Here is an 18,111-nt window from a genome sequence, read left to right as displayed (position 1 = left end):
CCCTGGTCGCACCATTCCATCTGGCCTCCAATGATCAGGTAGAGAGAATGGTGAGATCTACAAAAGAGGCCCTATCCAGGATGGGCCCGGGAGATTGGCAAATGGGTTGATCATTATCTTCTAATTCAACACATCATGCCAAGTGCTACCATGGGGAGAAGCCCTTCTGAGCTTCTCATGGGTCGCCGGCTAAGGTCCCACTTAGACCGGCTACACCCAAACTATTCTGCCGCATCACCCCCAGATTGAACAGGCAAAATTTGGAATTTTAGCATAGGGGATTCAGTTTACGCCCACGGGAACTCTGTGGATTCCTGCCACAGTTGATAGGCATCACCGGGCCTCATTCTTATCTTGTAGAGCTTGAGGGCGGTCGGAATTGGAGAAGGCACATTGACCAACTCCATGGCCTCCTCTCCAATTCCACTTTTAGGCAGCCAGAGGTAACTGCTGCATGAGTTAGCCAAAGTCCTACTCAAAAGGAGCACAAAGTCACTCCTTCCACAGCCTACTCAAACCCGAAAACACCAGGATACTCATCTACTTGTGTTGCAGGTCTGCAGCGAGCTCCGAGCGAACCGGCTCTAGAAGCTCCAGCTCCAGCCTGTGAAGTTTCCAGGAGCTTCCACCAGGCGAAGCTGCAGAGCCAACAGGTCCATCCGACCTGTCCGAAGAACATCCTCCGACTGAATTGTGCAGGTGTGGCAGAGCTACCAAAAAGCCCGCCTATCTGCGTGACTATGTCACAAAGTTGATTCCATCTAAGAGCGGAGGGGCGTTAGATATTAGCAACTGTTATAATGATTTCTACCAAGGTCCTCTGTTCCGGCGGGAACAGAGATTCAATCTCATTGGTCAAAGAGTCTGACAGCTCCCTATAAAAGGGCTGCTGTCAGACTGAACCTTCACTGGATTGTACATACTTGTTCTGTTACAATAAAGAATTGAATTTCCCCTACCCTTCAAGGTTCCTGTAACTTCAACACTTTTTATCATTTCATCTCTGTTAGTGAGAATTAGTCCAATATGGCTGACCCCTTAGATCTCTTCTCTACTTTTTGGAAGACAAAGTTGTCTGTTAGGTTTGTCAGGAATCTGTTTGCTCTTCCACTTGTTGCAGAGTTTGTCTCCCAGTTGATGTCAGGATAGTTAAAGTCCGTGAATACTATTGTGATGTGTTTCCTACATACCTTAGTTAACTGACTAACAAAAAGTGAATCTCTTTCCTCTGTTTGGTTGGGTGGTCTATAGTATACAGTTTGGGTGGCCAATGGTAGTGTCATGTCCCCCCCCCTTTTTTCCCAAATAGCCCAAATACATTCAAGATGGTTTACATCATTGTTCTGCTCCATTTCTGTAGTTATGAGTTGTTATAAGAGATGTAGTTATTTCTAATATAATGTATAGTACAATGATGGCTAACATTTTTGCCATCATGTGCCAAAAGCGTGGGGAATGGGGTGTGTGTGTGTCATTCACATGTGTGCCCACAACCATAATTCTATGTGACCTCCCCCCACACACATGCACACATGACCCCCCCCCCCTGCTCCAGAAAGTCAGAAACGGCCCATTTTCCAACTTCTGGTTTGCACATTGGGCTGTTTTTCACCCTCTGGAGACTTCAAGGAAGCCTCCTGAGGCCTCCGGAGGTTGAAGAATGGCCCAACATGCAAACTGGAAGTTTGGGAACAGACTTCAGGTTTGCCCATTGGGCCATTTTTCGCCCTCTGTAGGCTTCAGGGAAGCCATCTGAAGCCTCCAGAGGGCGAAAAATGGCCCAACACTCAAACCAGAAGTCAATTTCTGAACTTCTGGTTTGCATGTTAGGTGGTTTTTCACCTTCCAGAGGCTTCAGGAGGCTTCCCCGAAATCTCCGGAGGGTGGAAAAATGGCCGAAAATCATGGCCAAAATTAGCTGGCCAGTGCGCAGCAAGCTGACAAGACAATGCCTTGCATGCCCCCAGAAATTGCTCCGCATGCCACCTGTGGCACACATGCTATAGGTTCGCCATCACGGGTATAGTGCAACTCTACCTCCTTTTTTACTTGGTCAATTTCTTTTAAATAATTTAAATCCCTCTAGCTGCATATTCAATTCATGGGTTTCATACCACCTTAATGGCAACAATATCATATCTGCTCTCATTTAGTTGAATTTTTAGTTCACACTGGTTATTCCTCATACTTTGTGTGTTGGTGTATAGACATGTATAGTATGCTCAGGGACAATTTGGTCGAAGGCACTTGTCGTGTAGAATACAGAATAACAGAGTTGGAAGGGACCTTGAAGTCTAGTTCAATTCATATAATGTAAAAAACTGATTCAGATTGTGTTATGCTCCAAGATTTGCAATCAGACTGGTAGTTGTACACACTCTTGCTTTTCATAGGATATCAAGAGTTTCATCAATGAGACATGGCTGCAGCGACATGGTGTGTCTCTCCCGCCAGACAGGCTGGCTGTGCTGTGGTCCTTCATCATCTCCATCTACTGCCTGGGGGGTCTTCTGGGCTGTTTATGGAGTGGATCCCTGGCTGTGAGATATGGAAAGTATGGCTTTTCCTCAAGATGAAGTTTTCTTTTTTTAAAAAATAAAGTTTTTTATTTTTTTAATACAAATAACAAAGCTATGAACAAAGTGTTGTTCAGTTTTTTTTCCTTTTACATCCTCTTTTGTACATAATCCATTTTACATCATAATTCTATTTCCAATTTCAGCTCTATTATTCTCTTTCCATAGTTTCCATCTTAAACTTATTTTCTTATTACATAAACAATATCACTAATTGCCCCTTCAAAGTTATACCAAATTATCATTTCATGATTCTTTTTTTCATCTATTTTACCCTAGTGAAACCATCTAGCTATTTTTTTTTATTTTTAGTTCCTTTTTCTTATATTTTGTTCTTCAATTAAGCCCTATTTTACTCTCTCTTCTCCATATAAATTTCTAGCTTATCCTTGCCCATCAAAGTTTCACACACATTTTTAACATCTCAAATAGTTCATTATACATCCATGCTACCAATTTAACAAATTAACATTTTTTTATCATTGTTCTGTTTCCATTTCTAACCCAATTTATTATCTTTCAATTTTTTCATCTTAAACTTATTTTCTTCTTAGTATAACAATATCCCGAATTTCCATTTCAAAATTAAGCAAAATTAAACCAAATATCCTTTCTTCTTTCATCTGTTAGTCTATTTTACTACAAGCAACATACATCATCATTTCAATTTTCACACAGAGATCATTTAACTTAACCATTACTAATGTTATAAAATTCCCTTATATTTTAATTACCTACATATGATTAACAGTATTGATACAATTCCCTTTAATCTACTGATATATCCCTTTTCTCTGGGTCTTTCACAGATTCTATCACATTTCCCCGAAAATTATTTTGACCTCTGAAATAAGCGGTTGGCCTTATTTTCAGGGAGGTCTTATTATTTTTGAAGTGCAGGAGGCAGTGAGCATGGTCACCTCATGGCTGATGCTGTGTTGCAATATTTTTGGGAAGGGCTTATTTTCCAGGGAGGGCTTATTTTAGTGCATGTGCTCAAAAGCCCAATTCTTATTTTCGGGAAAACAGGGTATTCCTTTTTAATTTTCTTCTTTGCTCCCATTCTCCTACCTTCTTCTTTTTCTTTTTCTTATTTTTATAATTCTTATTTCTTTTCTTCCAAATCCTTTCTCTCCTTTGTGCTTTTATTGTTCTAGTAATTTTCCCCAGGGGTTTTCCACACCTATTCCCACTTTTCTCTTCTTTGCTATTCGATTGTTTCTTTGGGGGGGCGGGGAGGCATTCCCCTTTGTTTATTTATTTTTTGTATCACTGTAAATCCCAGTAAAATCATCTAACTGTTTTTAATTTCAGTTCCCACATCGTCTTCTTGCTCTTCATTTAAGCCCTTTTACCCCCTGTTTTCCTGTTTGCTGCCTTGTGTCCTGGTCTGAGTACTCTATCTGCATTTCTGAGTTTTTTACAGTTTCAAACACATTTTTTAACATCTCAAATAGTTCATTATACATCCAGAGCTCCATAATGCCAGTAACTAATTTAACTAATTTAAGATTTATTTTTTTTAAAAATGTACCACATTTAATTAAAATTTAAAGTCCATGCAGTCCTTTTTTTCTTTCCCTTTAAAGTCCAGAGTCCAATTTTAATGTTAGTCCAGTCCAAATTGAGAGGTTTTTTTCTTCCACAACCCTAAACAGTGAAAACCAAACACTGCTGCAAAAACAAGCACTCCTTAAAAGTTCTCACTGCTTCAGTGTATCTTTCCCTGTAGCCAAGGTCAATTTCTCTAGCTGTTACTTTCTCTTTCATCTGTCTCTAAGTATTGTAATGATTTCTTCTCACCAGCAGGTGACCTATTTCCATGGTACACTCTAATGCATTAATTGTCAATAACTGTCAAAAACCACTTTTATTTTTTTTAAAGCAAAAAAAAAGAACTTTCATTTTGTCAATTTTAATATTTTCCAATCCAGATAAAACATAGATCTTCTGAGGCTTTAAGTGCTTTAGCCTCCGCTTCAACTTTCTTCCTCCATGAAATTTCCCAAATGCCAAATAGCTGCTAATTCCACTCCGGGATCCCTTTAAATCCAAATTTAAATTTTCTTTTTACCTCTGAGTTAGCCAATCACTCACTCGGTTTCAACACTTTGTTCCAACCTTGCTCCAGCTCAAAAATCTTAGTCCGGTTGCCCCAGCTTGAAAGTGGTCATTTGGGTATGGCTGCCACCCCCATTGTCGATTCGAAGAGTTTTCCTCTGACCTACCAAGGAACTTGCTGGTTCCTCTTGGTCATCTGAGAAACCTGTTCTTTCCCCCTGTCTCTTCAAGATGGTTCTGGTCTGCAGACCCCCCCTGACAGCAGTTTGTCTGTTTGGATTTTGCGATGCCCCCTTGCAGCTGGCTAATTTCTAGTTTCCTCAAGATGAAGTTTTCATGATGGCCCCTTGTCTTATAGCTGTGAGATTTTCTCAGATATGTTGATGTCCGTGACTATATAATTGGGAGAGTTGTCATTTCCCCCCCCCCCCTTTTTTATCTTAAATTAGAACTGAAAGCCTTGAAATTAGTTTGAGTCACAGAGTAATCACTCAACAGTGGGAAATACTCAGTGGTTGGAGTCTCTAACACTTGATTGTGATTTATTTCAGAAAGAAAACTTTAATTTGCAGCAATTTTATTATAATTGTGGGAGCTCTTCTTATTGGTTCCAGTAAGATGGCCAGGTCTTTTGAAATTATTCTGATGGGCCGTTTTCTTTATGGCATCAGTGCAGGTATGATGGGGAGGAGGGCCCAACCTCTGACCAAATGCATCCCCTAAATCAGAATAGGTGTGTGGGGGAGACCTTTTGATTTTGGTGATTCTTCTCTTGAAGGACTCTGCCTGAATATTCATGGACCCTATCTCAGCGAAATTTCCCCCAAGAAGTTCCGAGGCTTCGCCACCACCACGGCAGCCATATTTTTTTCCCTCGGAAAAGCCCTGGGGCAAATCTTGGGCTTAAGGTGAGTCCACCACCCATGAGCCTATCCAGCCAGACAAGCTCTTGCCCTCCCAACCTCCATTCCCATTGAAGACCAATTAGTTTGGCTGTCCTCAGCTGCAGTTCTCCCACCTGCTCTGCCAAGGAAAGAGATGGTCTTCTTGTTTCCTTTAGACAGATATGAAAACTCCCTCTGAGGAATAAACTGCTCTCCCTTTTTGGGTTCCCCTCAGTTCAGGCTGTGATGGTGGGAAGGGCACTTGGCTTTCTTTGGTCAAAGAGATGGTGCCCGCTTCACCCCCCCTAACTTTGGCTCCCTCCGGTCATCCAACCCCTTCAGAAGGAACAACAGTGTTTCTTTCTCCCCCATCCCTCAGAGACATTTTAGGCACCGAGACCCTGTGGCCCCTCCTGCTGGCACTGTGTGGTTTCCCAGCCCTGCTGCAGTTGCTGCTGCTGCCGTTCTTCCCAGAGTCGCCCCCGTACCTCCTGATACAAAGGAAGGATGCTGATGCCTGCCGAAAAGGTGACACATTTTTTTCTGTGGGAAAACCTGCTTTGTGCTTAGCTAAAGGTGGCCGTTTAACCACTATGCCACCCAGAGTCACTTTCCATGAAAAGGGCAGCCATACAAATGTGACAAATAAATAAATACATAAATAAGAATGATGTGAGTAAGGAAGAAATAAATAAAGCCAGAAAAGAGATACTTAAAAAACAACTATTGCCACATTCATGAACCAGTTCAGCCAGGCCAATAACAACTTTTCAGTGGAGACCTGTCAGCAGCCGCAGGTTATGGGCTAAGTGGTGGTGGGCAGCCCTGCTTTGATGGCTTTCTTCTCACTTGAACTGCTTATTACTGTACTGTCGATATATTGTCTTGAACTTGAATCATGGAAATCAAGTCGAGTAAAACCAATAGGTTTCATTGAGATAACAAAGATCAGATACACAGACTTTGGGCATATCTGGCTTGGTAATAATGTCAATAAAAATATTGTGGAATACAATTAACAGTTGTTGATTAAAATTATTAGGAATCATCACTGTGATCATGCTGTAAAAAAGGCAAATAGAATTCTGTAGGTTGCATCCAAAGAGTTTTGAAGAAAAAAAATAACCGTTCCATTTTATTCTGCACTGCTGACACCATGGCTTCTGCCTTCGGTTTTGGCACAAGAAGGACTCAGAGAAACAGGAATTGCTTTAAAGAAACACAAAAGGGACAAAGGGACTAAGTACCATGAAGAGAGAGAGAAGGATTGGGTTGTTGATGATGCTGAGGCCGAAAATAATGGCAATTAGAAAAATTTCTAACTTGCTTTTCCTGTGGGGAAAACTGCAGTTTATGAGCAGCATCTCTCTTAATTTTTTTCTTTATAATTTTTTTAAATTTTTTTTGTTATATAGACAACACATACCCACAACAATGAAAAAAAAACAAAAACAAAAAACAAAACAGAAAAAAAACCCATCATCACATATAGCATGTCGTTTGGTTACAAGTGTTTTAACATTTATCATTCTTATACATTTAATAAGTTATAATATACAGTTTGGGTTGCTTTGTTTACCATCCCTTCCTCCTGTTATAACACCACCTTATTTTCCCTTTCTTTTCTCCCTTCCTCCCTTCTCTACTTTCTTCCTTCCTGCTCTCCCTTCCCTTCCTTCTTCCTGTACCTTCCTTCCACTCCTGTTCTTCCTCATCCCCTTCCTACCCTCTCTCCTCCTCTTTCTCTCCTTTCCATCCTCCTCTCCTTACCTCTTTCTTTTCACCCTCTCTCCCTTCTCTACTTCCTTCCTCCTTTCCTTCCCCTTCCTTCTTCCCTTACCTCTCCTTTGCTCCTACTCTTCATCTTTCCCTTCCTACCCTCTCTCCTTCCTTTTCTCTCCCTTCCATCTTCCTTTCCTTTCCCTTTCCTTTCTCCCTCCCTCCCTTCTCTACTTTCCTCCTTCCTCCTCTCCTTCCCCTTCCTTCCTCCGGTGCCTTTCTCCTACTCCTACTCTTCCTCTTCCCCTTTCTACCCTCTCTCCTCCTCTTTCTCTTCTTTCCATCCTCCTCTCCTTACCTCTTTCTTTTCACCCTCTCTCCCTTCTCTACTTCCTTCCTTCCTCCTTTCCTTCCCCTTCCTTCTTCCCTTACCTCTCCTTTGCTCCTACTCTTCATCTTTCCCTTCCTACCCTCTCTCCTTCCTTTTCTCTCCCTTCCATCTTCCTTTCCTTTCTCTTTCCTTTCTCCCTCCCTCCCTTCTCTACTTTCCTCCTTCCTCCTCTCCTTCCCCTTCCTTCCTCTGGTGCCTTTCTCCTACTCCTACTCTTCCTCTTCCCCTTTCTACCCTCTCTCCTCCTCTTTCTCTCCTTTCCATCCTCCTCTCCTTACCTCTTTCTTCTTTCCCCCATCTTCCTTTCATTCTCTCCTCCTTTCTCCCTTTCTTTTTCTACTATTATTGGCGTGTCTATTTTAAATCTCAGTTTGTTTCCTTGGGATGGTACTTCCGCCAACCCAAATATAATTTAGTATCATTTCTTATTCCCTTACCTTTGCTAATCTAGCCTAACTATATTTCCCCCCACAGACACACTTTGTATCTCTCTATTTTATATATACTTATATATTTGATAAAAAAACACAAAAAACACAACATACATATGTTATAAAAAAGTACATCAGCTGGTTACAAAAAGTTTTTGTGCATCTCTTCCATTAATTTATATTAATTCGAATGTCTTAACTCAAATATTTACTATATTAACATCATCATACCTCCACTTTTAGTTGACTACAGTTATTTAAACATCCTTCATCCTTAACTATACCAAAAATTCAATCCATAACCACATGCTGGCATTTCATTTACTTATTTATAAAATTTATTTAAAAAAATTAACATTAAGTCCTCATATCCTGTTTTAGCTAAACATCCATAATATTTAATACCAAAGATTTCTAATTTCTAATCCTCCATGTATATAATTTATTATCATTCTCCTTTCTTTATTTAATTATATCCTATATCATAGCATTTTCCCCCTATTAGTTAAGATTTAACTGTATATAGTTTTATTTTATTTTTTTATAATAATAATTATTGTAATTAATAATCTTTATATATAGTCCAAAGATATTTCTAACCTTCCCTTCTCATATCCAATTATTACTTATCATAGCAACTCAACATTGTATACATTACTATCATTATCAATTGTTATTCAACTATACCTATTACAAATGGATTTAACTAAGTTTAGCTAATTTTGAATTATACTCTTCCATCTATCAACCTGTATCTCTCCAATAACAGAACAGTCTTATATCTGCTGCCATTCGTGGGTCCAGTTCTCCAAACATCTTATGAACAAGTCTATACGAAGAAATCTTTGCACCTTTTTGTCTGTAGTGCCTCTCATATAATGTTGCCGCCCTCTTTTTATTTCCTTTATCAGCTTGTCTTTAATTCTCAGTAGTGGTATCAAATGTTTTGCAGATGGTATTTAATAAACTATCAATTCTTTAATACTTCCAACTCCTCCGTCTTTTGAAGTAAATTTTCTGTGCGTTTACCTCCTCTTCAAACATTCCATTCTTTCCTCCCTCAGAAGTAAACCAATTGTCCCGAATACCAACAAATTCAGATTCTTTATCTCCGACATCCTTATTTTGTATTTGGAGAACATTCTCAGTTTTTTCCTCGTACTTTGTTGCCAAAAACACCAAATAATCCAATTTTCTCTGAATTCTATCTTGTGTGTCAGACAGCTTCTGTAGTGCTGAAAAAAATCACTTGAATAGACACTTGAATAGACGCCATGTTTATATGCAGTTAGTATTTTTTCTTGAGAGCTCTGAAGTATTTGCAAGTAAAAGCAGACTGAAAGCTGTACAATCTTATTAGATCTTAAGCCAATACAGCCAAGCAATAAAAGTGCCAAGATGTAAACAGCCAAATTATAGTGAATTGGTTTACAGCCCGTTTGCAGAAGATCAGAGGAGATGTTGGAGTAATCTATCCATTATCCGTGTGAATAACATTTAGGATAACCACCGTCCAAAACCATTAAAAGGATCAAAATCGCTGCTAGATTCTTCTGTTCTTTAATTTAAATTAGTTTGAATTTTTAGGCGGTCCGTTTCTCTCTAAATAATAAAATATTCTTACCAGCTGGAAACACTTTCTCTTTCTTTAGGGCTGTCTGCAGTTTCAATTAGCCTTGTGGCTAATCCGGAAGTCACTGGCAAAGAAGGTTTTTCCTAGGTCCCCAGAGACTTTGCGAACGTCTCTGGGACCACTGGGTCTCCCCTACCTTTCACTGTCTCTTCGGGACAGCTTGGGTCCAAAAAGGAACCGTCTAGATGCTTCGGAATAGAAAGAGATTCAGGAACAGCTTGAAAGTCCGTCTTCTCACTGCTAAGCCCTGCCTTCTTCCAGCATCTCTCTTAATTTTATTCTCAAATTTGAGTATGTTTTGAAGGAGGAAAGTTGAAAGTGTTTGTCAGGAATGCTTTTCAGGAAAGAGAAAAATCCCCAATGGGGCTGCAAAGCAATTCCTGTTTGCCCCTCTTACCCCCTGGCTAAAATATAAAGTATGAAAGTATTGTATTTTTGTAGCAGTTTTAGTATTGAAAATGCCCCGATGTTTGGAGCAACAGGGCTCTGCAAATGAAAATGGAGACCTGGGTTAAGTGTCTGTGGGTACCTCAACAGAGTAAGAACTGCAGCCCAGAAAGTCAAATTAAGAGACTGAATCATCCCACCCTCCGGGGGGGGGGGTAGGGGTATGGTTAGTTTTCTCTACTCCTTTTGAAAATTAAGGTGATATTTGTTCTTCTCTAGTCTTTTGGGCCTCTCCATCCAGAGCTTGCCAAATTCTTAAGATAAGCAATTGAATCTGCTGGAAACCATGAATAGCCTAAAGCCCATTTTGGCACAGTATCAAATATGGGGCTCTACTTACCAGATGATGTGTAGTTACAAAAAAGTACAAGGATATTTTCTTTAAAATATTATCATGGTTTTGATGATTTTTTTAAAAAAATCTGATTAATACTGTAGGTATTCAGAATCTCCACAAATATAAAGTATGCTTTTAAAAAGTCCAAATGATCTAATATGATGCTATTTCAAAAGTCAATTGCAATTCTGTCTATAAACATCAGGCACAGGAAACCAGAAACAAAAATTGGGTTCAAAGCACTAAGCATTATTCAGCTTCCTATAGACAAAAATCTGATCTACTATGTGTCAAGGCTGCTTCACTTAATAACAAAGAAAGAAACCACTCAACTCCATTTTGCAGAGTTAAGAGTACTTTTACTAGTTATAAGTAGATAGTAGCTAAGCAAAGCTGGATCTGAGATAAAAGCGCACGCAAACATAGATATCAATGTATGACCCATTCCCCTCCCCTTGGTAACCCCAACCCATAGTCCAATCCAATAACTCCACAGGTGTCATGTGGGAGACATCTTCAAAAATCATCATCAGGTTGGTATGCCGGACAGTTGGCCTTAGCGGGAAACCCCTCTCCCTGCCAAATGTGCAGTAGATGGCAAGAACAACTCCCTCCTCACAGTCTTTCCTGTACAGAATATTTCCCACACCCAAATACCATGCCTCCCCTCCCCATTTCAATGGCAGCCGAAAAGCAAGCAGCAAAACAGAGGCTGACACTAAGGGTCAAGCCAAATTGGTGCTAGATAAGGATCAATTAAATTCACAGTGAGCTGAACTTGTGGCTGCACAGTGATTTCAAATGGATGATGCATTTAACCCTCCAGAAATTTCTCTTGTTGAATCAGCTGAATGTGATTTTTTTTGGGTGAGGGATGAATATTTGAATTGTTTTTCTCTCCCTTTCCCCAAAGTAATGAAAGACCTCTGGGGTGAAAGACATCAGCAAACGGAAATCGAGGAGGCATTGAAAGAGATGGCCATTGCAGGCTCCAAGAACTTGAGTATCTGGGAAGTGGTGAGACAGCCCAGCTTGCGATGTCCGTTGCTTATCGCCATTCTGTTGGTCACAAGTTTGCAGCTCTGTGGCCTGAGTGCAGTTGAGTAGAATACTATTTGGAAACAGTTAAGAAAATGACCTTTCATTCCCTTTTTTGATGTTGCTACTTGCAGACAAGGCTAACAGGATTGTGCCTTCCTCTTTGCGCTCCATTCATAGGCAGTGGTGTTAAGATGAAAGAAGAGAGGAATTATGCGATTTGGTCCAGACCTTCTAGCCTTTTTTTTAACCCCAAGGCATTCAACAGGACCAGGGACAATTACTAATATTTTGTATTTCCATTTCTTCCCAAGGACCCCCAAAACCTATTTCAGATCAACATATTTTCACATCTTTTCAGTTTAGTTTTAACCTAACTTTTTAAATAATGGTATTTAATCGCCCCCAGACAATGACCTAAAGATGCAGGGTTGCCTAGTTCTTCAGTAAAGATGATAACAAGATCAGGTCTTGGCCTTCTTTAAGAACTAGTGCTATATTTGCATCTGTCCAACTTTCTGGTATCCTTCCTCCATCCAGAATAGAATTTGCCATCTTTTTAAATAGGTTGTAATAGTTAATCTTCAAAATATTTATAATAGGAGGCTGGCAATTCTTCTGGGCCAGCTTTCCCTATTTTAGCCTTTTCTCATAGATTTCTGTTATTATTATAGGTCTATTACTCAGCTGTTTATTCATTCACTTTTGCAAATTTTATTTCTTTAAATATTTATTTTTGCCAGAGGAATTTATTCTCCTTCGTAAAGTTTTGTATAATACTGATGGAACATTTTTTGCATATTTAAAGGTAAAGGTTTCCCCTGTCCAATTGTTTCCAACTCTAGAGAAAGGTGGTCATCTCTGTTTCTTAGGGAGTCAGCATTGTCTGAAGACTCTTCTGTAAGGTGACCAGATTTTCAGATTGGTAAAGAGGGACACCATTGACCGGGGGGGGGGGGGAAGGGGGTGGACTAGATTAAAAATTTTATATTTTGTCAAAAGCTCACAAAAGGCTATTAATGACCCCAGGACACTGAAACCATCATAAATACGAATATGTTGCCAAACAAAATTTTGATCACGTGACCATGAGGATGCTGCAACGGTCGCTAAGTGTGAAAAATGGTCATCAGTCACTTTTTTCAATGCCATTGTAACTTTGGTCACTAAATGTTTTCCCCCTCCTTGAGACACCTCACTTCTTCCTTCCTTCATTCCTCTTCTTATCTACCTTCACCTTATCCGTCTTCTGCTCTTTCCCTCTCTTCCATCCTTTCTCCTTCCATCCTCTCTTCTTTCCTCACTCACTCCCTTCCTCCTTTTCTCTTCCTTCCCCCTTCCATTCTTTCAGCTTCCTTTCTTTTGCCTATCTACCTTCTCTGTCTTTCTGCTCTTTCCATTTCTCTCTTCCCCTTCACTTCTGGTCCTTCCTCCTTCCATCCTTTCACCTTCCTTCCTTCCTATTTCTTCCTTCTTCCTTCTTTCTGCCTATCTATCTTCACCTTCTCTGTCTTTCTGCTCTTTCCCTGTCTTCCCCTTTCCTCCCTCCCTTCTTTCCTTACTAGTTCCATCTTTTCTTCTTTCCTCTCTCCCTCCCTTTTTCTTTCTTCCTTCCTTCCTCCTTCCTCTTGCCTATCAACTTCATTCTCTTTGTCTTTCTGCTCTTTCCCTCTCTTCCCCTTCTCTTCCTACCTCCTTCCCTCTTTTCTCCCTCCCTTCTTCTTTTTCTTCCTTCCTTTCTTCTTCCATCTTCCTCCTTCTCCTTCCTCCTTCTTCCTTCTATTCTTTCTCCTTCCTTCCATCTTTTCTCCTTCCATCTTCTCCCCCCCCGTTCTTCTTTTCCTTCCCTCCTCCCTCGTTCCTTCCTCTCCTTCCCACTCTCTCCTTGGGAGGGGACAAAACCCAAGGGCTAACAGGTTGGGGGTGGGGGGGCAGCAGAGACCAAATAAAGTCAGAAGATCTTATTATCTTATCTTAGCACATTTGTTGGATCGCATTGCTGCGAACTTATAAACCAAATCAGGGGAACATTTTGCAACCGAGGGTGCTGCAAGGAAAGGGGGGAGGGAGGCGGCCCTGCCGTTTCCCCAGTTTTGCAAGGAATGAGAAATGGTGCTTTAATCCAAAGCAAAGGATGACTGCAATCGGAACCGCAACAGGGAAAGAAAGAAAGAAAGAAAGATCCTTGTAGCACAAAACCCACCTTTGCATGGTTGTGAGAACATAGGTAAAACAAAATAAAAAAGCACAGCGTCCCTCCGCCCTCTGAATGGGACTCAGCGTGACTCCGATTTGAATAGAAGGACATGGAGCCGGGCGCGGAGATAACCACCTTCATTTGCATTCTCTGCTACCATGATGCTTTGCGAGGAACACTCCCAGGAGCTCCCCATGACTTTTTGCAGATTTTTCCCTTTGTGCTTAAAAAAAAACGGGACATTTTTAAAACGCCACAGAATGAGCTGTCAGCCTGACAAAATGCAACCCCTTCCTTCCTCCTCCTCCTCCTCCTCCTCCTCCTCCTCCTCCTCCTCCTCCATCACTAACAGCTGGGTGCTCAGAAATTGGAGTGAAAATCCAGTCCTCCATCTCTTCCTGGATTCACTCTGAAGTTTTTTACACCCCCTTCTGTGCATAAACACTCCTTCAGCCTCTCTCCCCCCTCTCTCTGTCTTTCACTTTGCCTCTATCTCCCTCCCTCCATCTCTCTCTCTGTCGTTCTCTCTGTGTGTCTGCCTCTCTGTCTCTCTCTCTCTCTCTGTGTCTCTCCTCCCTCCCTCTGTGTATGTTTGTGTTTGTGTGTGTGAGTATGTTTCTCACTCTGTGTGTGTCTCTCTGTGTCTGTCTGTAAGCTGCTGTCGCACCTGTCATCCTGGATCAGGCTGAGCTGCCTGTCCTTTTTCAATACCTCCCAGGGGTGCACATCCATCGTAAAATCCATTGGGTCATCCAAAGTAGCAGGGCTCAGCAGGACCTTGGCTGAATGCGTGCAAACGCTCAAGTCCACTGCTCGCCGCTCCTCAGCTAGTTGCAAAGTTCTCTCCAGAGATTCTGGCAGGTGGAGGCAGCGCTTGTTTAAAGTTTAAAGTTTAATAACATTTGTATGCCGCCCAATCCCGTAGGACTCCAGGCGGCTAACAATACAAATAAATCAAAAAGAAGAAAAGAAAAGATAGATTTAAAAACACACCATGCACTCTGTTCTAAGTGGTGCTGGACCGTATTTTGGGGTCAACAGTCCCAGGCCTGCCAGAACAGCCAGGTTTTAGTGGCTTTAGGAAGGCCGAGAGAGTGGGAAGGGTCCGGATCTCTGCGGGAACATCATTCCACAGGGCTGGGGCAGCTACAGAGAAAGACCTCCCCCGAGTAGTCGCCAACCAGCATTGCCCGGTCGATGGTACCCGAAGGAGGTCCAATCTGTGAGATCTTATAGGTCATTGGGAGGTATGTGGCAGGAGGTGGTCCCGTAGGTATCCAGGTCCCAAGCCATGTAGGGCTTTAAAGATAATAACCAGCACCTTGAATCACGTTCAGAGACCAATGGGAAGCCAGTGCAGCTCGCAAAGGATAGGTGTGACATGGGTGTACCTAGGTATTCCCGATATCGCTCGCGTGGCCGCATTCTGTACCAATTGTAGTCTCCGAACACTCTTCAGGGGCAGCCTCAAGTAAAGCGCATTACAGTAATCAAGCCTAGAGGTGACGAGAGCATGAGTGACCATTTGAAGTGCCTCCCGGTCCAGGTAGGGCTACAACTGGTGCACCAGGCGAACCTGGCAAAAGCCCCCTGGTCACAGCCGACAGGTGGTATTCTAATGTCAGCTGAGGATCAGCTTGTCTCTCGAGCTTCAGTGAAGGGGATTTTTTCTGTGGGACGGAGCCTGGGTGGCAGGGAATTTCCCCGCTGAAGTAGAAGGTGAGGCTTTCAAACTAGTTTGATCCTGCTTGAAAAGGTTGCTGTGGTGGAGTAAAGGGTGCCCTGGCTGAGGATTCCCTCTTTCAGTCAGTCTCTGGAATTCCCCCCCCCTTTTTTTTTCTACAGAAGGAAAACGTTTTTTGACTGGACAGCTCGACATGATTAAGGCCGTTCTGCTCCTCCTTTGCGCTGCCCTCCTCTCTCTGATAGCCACCTGGTTAAAAAGGAGGAGGAGCCCATCGAGGAAGATGAGGAACATGAGGGAGATCCCTGCCCCTGCAGATGGGCTTCAGACCTCCTCCTTTTTAACCAGGCGGCTATCAGAGAGAAGAGGGTAGGCCGTGCCCGTGGCCTTGTGCAGCACCTGAATTCTCGCCTCGTGTTCTTCGGCTGTTGCACAATCCCAAGGGCATGCACTGCCCGGTTTGCTGAATCCGGCGCAGCTTCAGAGAAAGAAGGTGTGTGAGAAAGCCCCCCCCCAATCCCCGCTGCCTGAACGTTTGAATGAAGGAGGCTGCAGGCTCCTTTGTCCTCGGCTATGCGATTTTCTTTCGTTCTCTGCTGCCCGAACGAGTGAATGAGGCAGAGGGAGAATGAAAGGAGATTGCATCCCTTCTGTCTCCCCATTGCTCAGAAAAGCAACCCTGGGAAGGTCCTTTGGTGGCAGCAGGCATCCTAGAACCTGCCTTCTAGCAAAGGACCTTCCCGAATGGGGAGACAGAAGGGACAAAATACCGGCCGGCCAGGACGGTTATACAGGGCTGGGGGCAGGTCAGGCTTACTTCCGGGTCTGGTCACAAAAATCGGGACTTTTTAAGAACGCCCCGGGATGCGGGACAAATTGTGCAAAATCGTGACTGTCCTGCCAAAATTGGGACGTCTGGTCACCTTACTCTTCTGGGGTCATGGGGCCAGCATGACTATGCACTGAGGGCAGGGCTAGGTTCCAGCAGAGACTACTGCTGGTTCGCTCAGGGATGCACCACGCAAGTGCATGTTTGATGCACACTGTGTGCGCAAGCACAGTACAACTAAAATTGCTCTATGCATGCGCAGAAGCAAAAAACAAGCTGTAGGTGCCTCCAGGAGAATCAATTCAGGAGTGTGGCAGGCCTGGATTGTTTCCGGTTCCAGTGACCCAGGCCGCCAAGCTACTACCAGTTCAGCTGAACTGGTCCCAACTGCTAGGAACCCACCACTGACTGAGAGGCACGGAATGCTGTTTCGTTCCCACTGAAGTGGTACCGATATATTGACTCACATTTGCATCCTTTCAAGTACTAGATGGGCAGTAGCTAGGGCAAGACCACCACCCCTGCCATGGGGTGCTCAGGTTTCGAATCTGGGTTTTCAGCTTTCTAGGAACTCAGCATCTTTAACTGCTGAGCTGCCGAGCCCCTCTTTTGCATATTTACATTATCAATTACCATAGCATTTCCATTTTGTAATTTTAATATCATTTTCTTTTCACTTCTTTTTCATTTATAAATTAGGTATTTTCCCAGCTTATTTGCTATCTCAAAATTATTCCGTGTAGCAAATTTCATTTTTATTTCTATTTCATTAATTGTTAACATGGAAAATTTGTGAAAATTTAATTTTTTTGTGAGATATTTTTTTCTTTCTGGACGCCTCTTCCAATCCTCTTTTATTTTTATTCCCTTTAAATTCCTTCTTTGGTCTTTATCTTTTTAATTTACCTTTTTGCAGTACAAATTGTCCATTCCTAAACTTACTTGTATCTCACAAAGTCCTTATTTCCATGCCTTTATTTAAATTAATCTCAAAATATTATTTCAGCTTCTTTTTAGTCCTTAATTATTAATTCCTTTTTTAGCCTCCATCTATAAATTCTACTCTGCCTCTTCCATATCAAAGTCACTGGGTTATGATCTGAAAAATGTTTTTGTAATATCTGCATTTTATTTTGTACCCATAGTGAGGTTCTTAGAAATCCAAAGTAGATTTAGTCTTAGAATAACTATTGTCACTTTGAATGTAACTAATCAGCATTCATTAAAATGAATTTTTTTTTGCATACAGCTCTCAAAGTATATCTATTATTGAGAAAGTTCTGTCAATTTCAGAAAAGTACCTATATTCTTTGGAGTTACCATTTTTGTGTCTCCATATCAAAATTGATAAAGGCACCATTGATGCTGCTGGATTAGGGTAAAAGTTAGGGAGTAATAACCCAGACTTTGCCTACCATCCAATAGTGCTTATAATAAGAGATGGGCTTGTTGATTGTTTTAGTGGGCTGTAATAGTCCAACAGCCTGGTCTCAGTTGCTTGGCAATTCCGCTAAGTGTCTCTTAATCAAGATGCCACAGACCAAAAGGCTTCAAGAGGTTAGAAAAGCAGGAAAAACAGCTCTGGGGAGATCATTCATCACTTAAGTGATGGAGACAAAAATAGATACCTAATTAAGATGGGGGCAGACAGAGAGGACAATTTGGATTTCTCGGGGTACAAGTTGATTTTCTAGAGCTCTGAGAGGGAAGCTTGTAGGCTGTGAGTGGCTAACTTCTGAGTTCAGGCATGTTCAAGTTTTATATTGTAATGAAGAGTTTGGCAAAAGGAAAAGGAAAACCAGCCTTGAGGAACAGCTTTGCCATTCAGCAACATGAGATAACTGCAACCCTAAATGGAAGACTTGATGATGACAATGACAATGG

At 41.8% G+C, this 18,111-nt stretch overlaps 1 protein-coding gene across 3 annotated transcripts in view; it reads left to right on the top strand.

The window, feature by feature from the left end:
- Nucleotides 1-18,111, top strand: part of LOC106548562 (solute carrier family 2, facilitated glucose transporter member 11) — a 55,780-nt gene that overhangs the window by 13,740 nt on the left and 23,929 nt on the right. For all 3 annotated transcript variants that reach the window (XM_087705956.1, XM_087705957.1, XM_087705955.1), the window contains exons 3-7: nt 2,394-2,554; nt 5,189-5,313; nt 5,416-5,545; nt 5,901-6,049; nt 11,393-11,577. In XM_087705956.1, coding sequence (XP_087562082.1) covers nt 2,394-2,554; nt 5,189-5,313; nt 5,416-5,545; nt 5,901-6,049; nt 11,393-11,577 — 750 coding nt within the window. The remainder of the gene's footprint in view (nt 1-2,393; nt 2,555-5,188; nt 5,314-5,415; nt 5,546-5,900; nt 6,050-11,392; nt 11,578-18,111) is intronic.

This window comes from Thamnophis sirtalis, unplaced genomic scaffold (assembly GCF_051295495.1).
Source record: "Thamnophis sirtalis isolate CommonGarterSnake01/CBP01778 unplaced genomic scaffold, rThaSir2_p1.2 scaffold_2, whole genome shotgun sequence".
Taxonomy (NCBI): Eukaryota; Metazoa; Chordata; class Lepidosauria; order Squamata; family Natricidae; genus Thamnophis; species Thamnophis sirtalis.
The sequence above is the reverse complement of the archived record's forward strand: the minus strand, read 5'-3'. Positions and strand labels throughout refer to the sequence as shown.